The sequence below is a fragment of the Octodon degus genome, unplaced genomic scaffold (assembly GCF_000260255.1).
Source record: "Octodon degus isolate 3935 unplaced genomic scaffold, OctDeg1.0 scaffold00036, whole genome shotgun sequence".
In the NCBI taxonomy this organism is placed as follows: Eukaryota; Metazoa; Chordata; class Mammalia; order Rodentia; family Octodontidae; genus Octodon; species Octodon degus.
In genome coordinates, this window is record NW_004524612.1 from 14,487,326 (window position 1) to 14,497,945 (window position 10,620).

The 10,620-nt window shown below is 40.6% G+C and overlaps 2 protein-coding genes across 3 annotated transcripts in view; one reads left to right on the forward strand and one right to left on the reverse strand.

The window, feature by feature from the left end:
* The window catches only part of Fzd3 (frizzled class receptor 3), an 89,100-nt gene that overhangs the window by 70,272 nt on the left and 8,208 nt on the right, over positions 1 to 10,620 (forward strand). For both annotated transcript variants that reach the window (XM_023714697.1, XM_004630699.2), the window contains 2 exons: positions 2,474 to 2,622; positions 4,152 to 4,385. In XM_023714697.1, coding sequence (XP_023570465.1) covers positions 2,474 to 2,622; positions 4,152 to 4,385 — 383 coding nt within the window. The remainder of the gene's footprint in view (positions 1 to 2,473; positions 2,623 to 4,151; positions 4,386 to 10,620) is intronic.
* On the reverse strand, positions 7,292 to 7,555 carry LOC101588725 (bladder cancer-associated protein-like). The gene has a single exon (XM_004630698.1). It carries the CDS (start codon positions 7,553 to 7,555, stop codon positions 7,292 to 7,294), a length of 264 nt encoding a protein of 87 aa, XP_004630755.1.

Sequence of the window (10,620 nt, forward strand, 5' to 3'; positions counted from 1 at the left end):
AATATAGCCAGAGAGGGAATTACTGAACTAGAAAATTGACCTAAAGATTTTACCTAGCATACATACTAGAAAGACCAGAAAAAGAGACCAATAAGTCTGGTACAGTGGCACACATCTGTAATTCCAGCACTCAGGAGGCTGAGGCAGGAGGATTGCCATGCGTTTGAGGCTAACCTGGGCTACACAGTGAATTCAAAGCCAGCATGAACTACATAGTGAGACCTTGTCTCAAAAACAAATAAGTCAATTATGTGATTACTCAGCTAAGAGACATTAAGAAATAGATTGAGGGAGTTCAGTATATAATAAACAGGAACATCAGAAGAAGAGGGTACAAGAATGACTAAGAAGCAATAGCAAAAAAGCCAATGCTTGAGAATTTTCCAGAATTGTAAACTTGTGTCCTCCAATTAACAAAAACATAAAAGCTCTTTTCTGGCTGGGACCTTGGAAGTGTTAAAGAGAAGGAAAAGAAGGTTCTTGCCATGCTACCAACCCTTAAGAAAAAGTGAAGAAAAGCAGAGGTGAAGGTAAAGCACCGGAGAAAGAAGACTGCCTAAAAGATGCTTTGAAAGGCCAGGAGGAAGCCCATGGATGAAAAATCAGGTGTTGTCCTTTGAGACAAGCTACTTGTTTGGTCCTTTAGCTGCCGTGTTTCTGACCTGTTGAACATTTCAGGAATCAAGATACAAATACTTCATCGGGTTGTTGGCAACAGCTAGATGGAACCAGGGCAGCAACCTGAAAAGAAAGCTCTTTGTCATTAAAAAAAAAAAAAAGAAAGAAAGAAAGTAAAAAAAAAAAAAAGAAAGAAAGAAAGAAAGAAAGAAAAGAAAAAGCGAGGTGCTGTCATAAGGAGTACAGACAGATGGACAGAACTGAGAATCGGATGGCTAGGATGGTGAAAAAAGCAGGCAACAACCGTGTCCCTGTAGAACCCATATTGCCATTTGTCATCAAGATCAGGTGTGTGCCCAGTGCTGCAGTTCCTTTTCCTTCACTAGATCATCAGTGGTACTTTTGTTCAGCTCAACAAGGCTTCAGCTAACTTGCTGAGAATTGTGGAACCATGTACTGCCCAGGGCACCCACATCTGAAGTACCCACAGGCATGGTGTGGTGGATTGACTAATGGTAAACTTGTAACACCCAGCTGAGCCAAATCAGCATGGTGCTGGGTGTGGAAGGCGCACCTGAGGACTGCACCAGCTGCAAAGGAGAACTAGAGGGGAAGATGGCATGCTGTTGATTCTCTTACCAGAAGCTTGTTGCTCTGGTTTTCCTGATATGAACTCACCTGTTCTTATTGTTGGAGGAGCTTGGGCACTCGCTGACTCAGAAGGGCTGCAGTTCTTTGGCGGGGAGTTCTGGTCCTTAGCTTAAGTGTTGCTTCCCGGCTCCACTGCAGTTCCCTCAGCCTGATGGTACAGTTACTTCATCCTGCTGGCATAGACCTTCTAGCTGCCACCAGTGACCTTTGGTCCTTCCCAATGCAAGTCCTTGATACAGACTTACATGATACATTGTTGTGGGCTCTAGGCCTCCAGCTAGACTCATGGAGGACATTGTCCTGAGTGCCAGGTCTTCAGCTGACTGGTGCAGGACATTGCCGGGGGACCCAGGCCCTCAGCTGGATTCCTTGGGTCTCTGGTGTGTGGGCAGATCTCTTGCACTCTTCTATATTTGACCCTGTGGGTGAATATTACAAAATAATCCTATAAATTATGTGTCCTGTATTAAATCTATTCCCTTGCAAACCCTGACAACATGTGGCTATGGCAAAATCAGAAAATCAAGTATGCAAGAGGCTTGAACAACAGAAATAATAAATGTAAAGTAATATAGTTTTTTTACCCATAGTAGAAAATTTAGAGCACATAAGCAATAAAAAGTGTCCTAAGTCACCAGAAAATCTCCAAAATTTGAAGTACCCAGAATCTTACAATATTCTCTGACCAAAGTAATTAAACTTGAATGAGCAATCACATGAAACTTTAAAAACTTCAACTGACTAGACAAATGTACTTCTACCTAATTCATAGGCCATAACGAGAGCTTCAAAACTGTACACAGGAAGTAGGGGAAAGGAAGAGCAGATTAAAAATAAAAACAATAAAGTAGGGGAAGGAGAGTAATTCTTTCCTACTGGTGAAACTGTTGAAGAAGAAAGCAGGTGCTTAGGCCTACCCAAGGTTTATTTTTTACATAAGCAAACTTTAGCACATATTAGCACTTTCTTTAGCACATATTAGTGTCAGCCAACACACAGGGATCAATACATAGAGTATAAGTTTTTCAGCAGTTTTTGAGGGGTATATCTTAAAATAAGAAAATTACCACGGAACCTCATAGGTGAGTACTTCAAATTCATAGAATTATCTTACTTTTGCTTATTTTGTCTAACCTTTTTATAATGCTGTTTAATGGAAAGTTCATTTTCTACATTTGAGTTATTTTTCTCTGCCCTCTTGCAGGTTACTCAAATGAGTCGTCCAGACCTAATTCTCTTTCTGATGAAGTACTTGATGGCTCTCATAGTCGGTATTCCTTCAATTTTTTGGGTTGGAAGCAAAAAGACTTGCTTTGAGTGGGCCAGTTTTTTTCATGGTCGCAGGAAAAAAGAGTAAGTTCATAGATTCTCAGTGTTCACCAACATCACATTTATGTAAGGTTTTTTTGTTTTGTTTATGCTAAAACAGTTTGAATTTGGAATATTCAAGTATTCAAACAAGACTGTAACTTTGACAGCAGCCACAAGTTATGATTGGCACAATAGCATTTCAAAATTAAAATCTAAAATCTGATTTTGAGAACATGGCCAAGTGGAAGCATGCCTGAGGTCTGTTCCTTTACTAATTCAGAATATCTAAAGCAAGGCTGATCTTTGTGGAAAAAGAAATCCAAATTATAAAAAAAAAAAAAAATCCAAATTATAATTTGTTAAGTGGAAAATTAATTATTCTTATTATTAAGTAAGTTTTTACTTATCCTCCTGATAGTCCTGTGAGGTTTGTTATGCATTCTCAACTCTGTCTCACAGATGAGAAAAATAGGACAGAGATTAAGTGCCTGGCCAGAGTCACACAGGTATTTAATGTTGAGAGTTAAACTTCACTTGCAGTTATTCATTGTTCTTCCACATATACCAAATTATACAAAGATAGACTGTTATTTTATTTTTTATTTAATACATGTAAAAGTTTTATGACCTTAATTTATGTATTCTTTCTAATTGCAGTCTGGAGCTGTTGAAATAAGGCTAATTAAGAACAGTAGTGGTACATAATCTTGTATTTCTGTTTTTAAGAAGAATATTTCTAGTGGCTTCCAGCATTCCCATTAAGCATCTGGCTTTGGGATTAACATAGGCATATTTTCTCTATGTTAGGACTTAATCATTATCTGTGTTTTATTATGCAGTAATTTTTAAAGATAAAAAATAACATGATCAAGAGAATTAGAAAATGTAACTCTTCCACCTTTCTACCCTGTTACTGAAAACAAGAGCAAAAATCCTTTTGTAATTTGAGGATTAGAATGTACTTTCTCAATATGTGATTTACTGTGTACATGTTGGAGTTTTATTTTTTAATGCAATTGTTTATCTGATTTTAACTCTGATTTTCACACACACATACATAAAGATCTATTTAATTTGCTCTTTTATTTAATTGATGTTCTGTTCATCCTCATAAACATTTACATTTAATCCTTTCATAACATTTAAAAACTTTTGCTCCTGACAATTCTATCCTGAGAATTATAAATTTCCTTAATTTAAAAAAGAGACCATTTTAGAAATGTTGAAGTTGCTATTATATACCTTCATTTTTTTAGTTGAGAAAAATAAAGGCCAGAAAGGATAGTGATTTGCCTAAAACCACATATTTATTGGTAGAGTTGAAACTGAAATCCTGATTTCCTTTTTCTAGCACAACCCTCTTTCCAGCATACCATTTTAGGGGCAGATTGACATGGATTTTCCTTGTAATTCTTTCCTCACCTAACAGTATTGCCTTAAATCAGTCCGAATGACCTAAATGTGCAAACAGTTACTTTCAAGAACACGATCAGTATTGCACGGCAGTGTGGTTATAGTTCTCTTCTACTGGGTGTTAGCCCGTATCCTAAACACATTGTTGTATTTTCTAGGATAGTGAATGAGAGCCGACAGGTACTCCAGGAGCCTGATTTTGCTCAGTCACTCCTGAGGGACCCAAATACTCCTATAATAAGAAAGTCCAGGGGAACGTCCACCCAGGGAACATCTACACATGCGTCTTCAACTCAGCTGGCTATGGTGGATGATCAGAGGAGCAAAGCAGGGAGTGTCCACAGCAAAGTGAGCAGCTATCATGGCAGCCTCCACCGGTCACGTGATGGCAGGTAGGTTTGTGAGTCATGCAGGTTATCCTGTGCTAAGTGAAGAGTAGCCAGTTTGGAAAGAGGAGTGTCATTAAGTCTTTTGAACTTTTCTAGATAGAACCATCCCAGATTACATTCCAACATAAAGCCAGTTAGAGGACTTTAAAGTTTAGATACAGCAAAGTAAGCAATATGGAGTCATTGTGGGGCACTGAGCAGGGAAAAGACAAGGTGACAGGATTAGGTTAGTGAGATTAATTTGGTAAAGATGACAGAATGCCTACCATGGCACTGTGCTAGCTTCTGGGACACAAAGATGACTTACGCATGATCTTTGCTTTTCATAAGCTCCCAGTCCATTCAGAAAAATAGTGTAGCTGATGTGATGGTTAAGAACGTGAGACTGAAACATAAGCCTCAGTTTCCCAATCTAGAAAATAGAAATAGTGCATGTGACCCTTAAGTAATGTAAAAATTAAATGAGATAACCCACCTTGTCACTTGGAACAGTATAGTAATTATCTAATATCACTTTTAAATAAAGTAAAATATAAGTACAATAGCAGAGTCCAGGAATTGGCGAATGCTTTCCCTAAGGAGCCAGATCATAATCATTTTAGACACTGTGTGTCAGCTGTGTCTGTTGCCATCACTGTTCGGTTCTGCTGCTGTGGCATGGAGGCAGCACAGAGAGCTTGTAGTCAAGTGGAAGTGCTGTAACCCAATAAAACCTTATTTACAAAATCAGAAAGGGGGCAGCCATGGCCAGTAGTTTTTTGGCTCACGTTCACTAGGTGCAGTAGAAGAACAGAGGGAATGATTATGTAGTGGCAGAAGAGCATTTTAGGCATTGCTCACGGGGGCTTGTGAGGGGTTTGTCTGGGGCTTTCTTGTTAGTTTTGAGGATTGAGATAGTAGGAGTAGAAATTGCTCAGGAGCCTTGCAGTAAGACATTTGAGAGACGATCAAGGCATGCTGGGGAGTAGTGACAGTGGGATGAGAGGAAGAGCTGGCCTCAGCCATATATGGAGGAAGTGAGGGGAGTTGGTGACAGACTCGGACAGAGTCATATAGCAGCTAGAAACAAAGATTTTTCTTACCGTGTATAAGTTTGGGAAACTGAATAAAGTATTAATTCCTAAAATCTGTAATGTTTGTAACTATCAGTCCTGCCTTCTTTTAGTTCTTTGTCTTCCCATTCTCCCATTTTCCTGTCCTCTTATGACCTGCTTTTTCCTCTTAACTTGCTCTTGTTTGACTTTTTTTTTTAAGTTTATAAAACTTTATTAAACATTTCAAACAGCTGTGCAATGAACACACCAGAAATAAAAGCTCTAGAACAGCAGTCCAAATATTTCACAAGTGTGGCCTTGCAGTCCCATTTCCTAGATGGACTGCCTCAATTTCTGTCCTCTGCCTGGAGAGGGATGGTTCCTACTGGAAGGACAATCATGTGGATTCCCATTAAGGAGAGGCCAGGAGAAAGTCTAGTTTGCCAACACTCGTTACTGAAGCACAGAGAAAAAAACAGCAAGTGACAGTCACAGAATCTTCCTGTGTATTCTTTGAAAGGTAGTCTACATGTGCAGGAATGAAGACGCTCCTGGGGGGAGGCTGATGGCTCCTGCTCCCTTGTGTCTTTTCTGAACCACCTTGGAGTCCAGTGTGCTGGTCACTCTGCAATCCTCATGCTAAATAAAACTGCAGTGGCACCTACTACAGCTAGCTACTGCTAAACTTCAAAACCAGAACATATTCTGTAAAGCTTCTTTAAAAGGAATATACACATGTATTCACACACACACGTACACACAGGGCACATCAAAAAAATATCCAAACACTTATCAAGGGGATTATGGCTACTATGAATCCCAGAAATACTTTCCCATTCATTCAGCTGGGGACTGCTAGGTCCATGTGAACACATCATACCTCCATCCTGCAGAGCATGCACAGGAAACACAAGGCCCCCCTCTCGGGATGGCTGAGAAAGGCAGGAGGAAGAGTAAAGGAAGTGGGGCTGGAAGCATGAGCCCAGACACCCAGGTAAAAGAGCAACATCTGTCTGTTGCTTCTTTTAAAAATGAATTGGAGAAAATACTGGAGGCTTGTGGATGGATGGATGGATATATATATCTGCTGAACAGGGGAAGAAGGATGAAAAAGCAAGGCTCTCGGGCGCCAACAATCTCTTCAAATTTGAGATAAGTACAAAAATGAGCCCTGTCATGGACAGCTGCTCCAAAAAAAAGGAAAGTAGAAGAGAACCAAAGGAAAACCAGGAGAGGGGCTAAGGAGTCAGTATCATTCTGGGAAGAAGGGAGATTTTTTTTTTTTAATATCTTTTTTTTTTTAATTTTTTATTTATTTATTTGTGTGTGTGTGTGTGTGTGTGTGTGTGTGTGTGTGTGTGGCCAGCTCAGCCCACCAGGGGGCAGGGCTGGCTGGCATGTGGTGCTGGGGGATTGAACCGAGGTCCCTGTGCTTTTTGCTAAGCTTATTCTAAGTAGGTGCTTTAGACCATTGAGCCATCTCACCAGCCCCAGAAGGGAGATTTTGACAAGGAGTCAAAGAAGTGACAATGAGACTGACATTTTATCTGCCCAGGCCAAGCCAGGATGGTTGATCAGGATGGGTGTGGGCTCCTCGCAGTAATGAGGCAAGGGGGTGGCCATCCTGTCAACCAGGACCCAGATGGGGACAGAACACACACAATCACAAGACCACCCACAACTGCAAGACTATAATAAAAGCACCAGTCAGTGCCATTATTCACATTATAAGGATAAAACATCACAGGCCAAAAAGGCATTGTCAGGAATGTGATACCCGCAAGGCTGCGGGATTTGAAACTCCAGTGCTTTATGACCTATGTCAATGCCTCCCCTCCCATCTTCTGCTTTCCTAGCAAGCTAACAGGACAGCTGTTAGGTACCCACAACACCAGGGTTGTGTGCTGAATCTGGAAGTGGGGAATCAGTGTAGTGGTACAGGAAACAGTCTCCCCAGCAGCTATAACAGATAAGGAACAGGGCTGCCAGGAAAACCAAGGCACAGATTGTGCAAGGCTTCCGTTCCAGGAGAAAGCTGAGCAGGTAGAAGCCCATGAACATGGAGTGGCTGAACCACAGGGCGGGGTTGAGGGGCTTGGGGATGAGGAGGACAGGCAGCAGCCACTGGAGGCAGTACATGATCTCTGTCGGGCAGGGCCTTCACCAAGGCTGCCAGGCACTGCTCCAGGAATCGAACTAATGGGAGCCAGTGGGTGCAGGTGGCTGCCCTCTGTTTTCTTCAACCCTCTCTCCAGGAGCTGAGCTGCTGTGCTCTCTGGCTGTCAGCCTGGGATCACCAAGGCAGCAGGGATTCTGTGAGCCCTGCCATGGTGCCGCCACCCCTGGCGTCGTCGCCATCATAGCCTGCCTCCACCTCAGCTCACCACAGACCTCTTGTTTGACTTTGAACTTAAAGAGATATACTTAAAGAAATATACTGTATTTCAAAGTTTCACTCTCAGGGGCCGGGGAGGTGGCTCAGGAGACTAAGCACTTACTTGGCAAGCGCAAGGGACCTGAGTTCAATCCCCAGTTCCGCCAAAATAAAACAAAACAAAACAAAGTTTCACTCTCTTATATCTTTTTTATCTGTTTTGTTTTGCCTCTGTATATTTTTGAAATTATAATATTTTGAATATTTCTTTTCTATCTTGCCCTTCTCTTATAAATCTAGTCTTTTTCTGCTTCTTACTTCCTTAAACAAACTGTACCTTCTAGCTCAACCAGTATCTTGTTTTTAGCCACATTCAAGGATTCTTTTTCCTTCTTCGTTCTTTCCTTCCACTTGGCACTTCCATATGAGACACATTCTTTTAAGTTCTAAAGTTGCAAAGATGGAAGACAGAAACTAAACAATTACGATATCCTTAAGAGGCATAATAAAAGTATGCAAAAGGTGCTTTGGAATCCCAGAGAAGAAAACCACCTGTCTCATCACAGAAAGTCAGAGACAGCTTCCCAAGAAGTCATGCTGGTATTTTGAATAGGATTCAGAGGAGGCATCTCAGAATGAAAGGTGAAACAGCAGTACTGAGGAGGCAGGCCATCAGCTACCTGGGTATCCGAGCACAGGATGTGTGTTGGACAATTTTAGGAAATGAAACCATGATGAGGAATTTGAATTTTCCCCTAAGGGCAGTGAGAAACTGTTAAAGACTTTGAGCATTGGAGTGATAAAATCAGACTTGAATTTTAGAAAAAGCACTTGGTAACAGCATTGGTAAGGAGATTGCAAGTTAAGACCAATGAGAGAGATTCTATAGTGACTGAGCAGCCCTAACATAAGACACCAATAAGAGAGAGAAGAATCATAGAATTTCTTAGAATATATTTGATCAGTCATCATCTCTTGAACTTAAAGTATTACATTTAACACGATTGGCCTTATCCTTTTCAGTGATGCATAACTGATGTACAGTATAACTCCTGTATATGTGGCATTCTCTGTATAGACATATAGAAGAAAGTATAATTTCTGTAACCTTTTAAATGAGATAGGGCATATACAATTGAACCAATTACATATAAGCTCAAGCCATAACACAATTGAAAGCTGATAGTTTTTTGTTTTGTTTTTGGTACCGGGAATAAAGGCTTTTTTTTTTTTTTTTTTTCCTTTTGCAGTACTGGGGTTAGAACTTGGACCTTACACTTGCCAGGCAGGCACTTATGTCACTGAGCTATCTCCCCAGCCCCACAACACAATGTAAATAGTGTTAGAGGGGCTGGGGATTTAACTCAGCAGTAGAATGCTTGCCTAGCAAGCTAGAAGCCCTGGGTTTGGTCCTTGGCACCAAAACCAAAAACTAAACCTCACCTAAAAAACAATTCAAGCAAACAAACAAATAATGGTGTTATAGATGATAGATATTGCAGGACTTCAGGAAAAGAAAGAGTAGTCCATGAAACTATCAGAGAGGAGATAAATAGGGTGAATTAATGATGAAAGGCGTGTTCCTATTGAGTAGAGAATTTCTGAGAAGAGTTAAAGATAGTTTTTAGCTACTGTAGTCTTAGTAGAACTGTATCATATAAGAAAATGTATAATTATCCATTTAAGATAGCTGGTAATTAAAATTGTGAAATAGAATCCCTTGAATTACAATAAAGAACAAGACCTTTGTAAATACTTATAATAGTCATAACTATACAGGAAGAACAGTGGGCAGGCATGAGAGTCAAACAGCATGCTTACAGACAATAAGAAAATGTCTGCAAGTGTGCGGCAGGAGAATCAGAGACTAGATTATGATGTCTGCCTTTCTGCTTAATCAGAATCACCTCATTATCAAGGCCTACGTCATTCCAATTTCCATGGCAGTTAATTTACTGCTTTTTGTCTTTAACATTCCTTTAGTTATGATCTATTTTTCAGTATCGTTTCCTTCCTCAGCCAGATTTGTAACTTCTGAAGAATGAGAGTGGGTGACATACATCTGTGTTCCTCTTTAATATATAGCACAGCACTAGATAGATGTACATATGTATTTATATTTACCAAATAGTGACCTTAAGAGTAATGTGTGAGTTACCCAGAAGCTCAGGGCCCAGAACTACAGCGTGCCCTATTGAAGGCCTGCTGAACTGTGGCCCATGAAGTCCTACTGTAGGATCCTCTGTCATGCTCAGACCTTCTGGGAAAATGTGAGAGATTCCAAGTCTGTGTTGAGCCTAGAAGTCTGAACAAGGATTTTCATAGTTCCAAAGCCACCTCCCAGAGACTTCTTTCTGTTTCGGTCAGTGTTGACTTGATATGTGATGCTACCTTTTAGGCTCTTGTCATCATCTTATGATATGTTGGCTGTGGAACTCAGACACCCAACCCCTCCCCTGGTGCAGACTCCTGGATAGTAATTATTGATCTAAGGGGCCAGGGAGATGGCTCAGTAGAATAAGTGATTCCCTGGCAAGCGCAAGGGCCTGAGTTCAATCCCTGGTCCCGCCCCAAAAAAAAAAATCTTTGTGCTATGTACAGTACACCTACATACTTTGTCAACTTCAAAGAATAACTAATTGATAGTTAGATGAGGGATGGGCAACAGAGAAAGTCACAGAGTAGGAAAGTGGAGATCTGGGAGACTGACTGGGTCAGTATGTAGGTGACATGACAAGGGAAAGTGAGAGCATAAATAATGAGATATTATTAATGCAGCAGATGGTATGGAGAATCAAAAAAGAAATGATTTCCAAATTTTATTCTTTTT

What these genes read in the sequence shown, in the direction of transcription:
- LOC101588725 (XM_004630698.1), bottom strand. Translation starts at nt 7,555, where the DNA reads ATGTACTGCCTCCAGTGGCTGCTGCCTGTCCTCCTCATCCCCAAGCCC.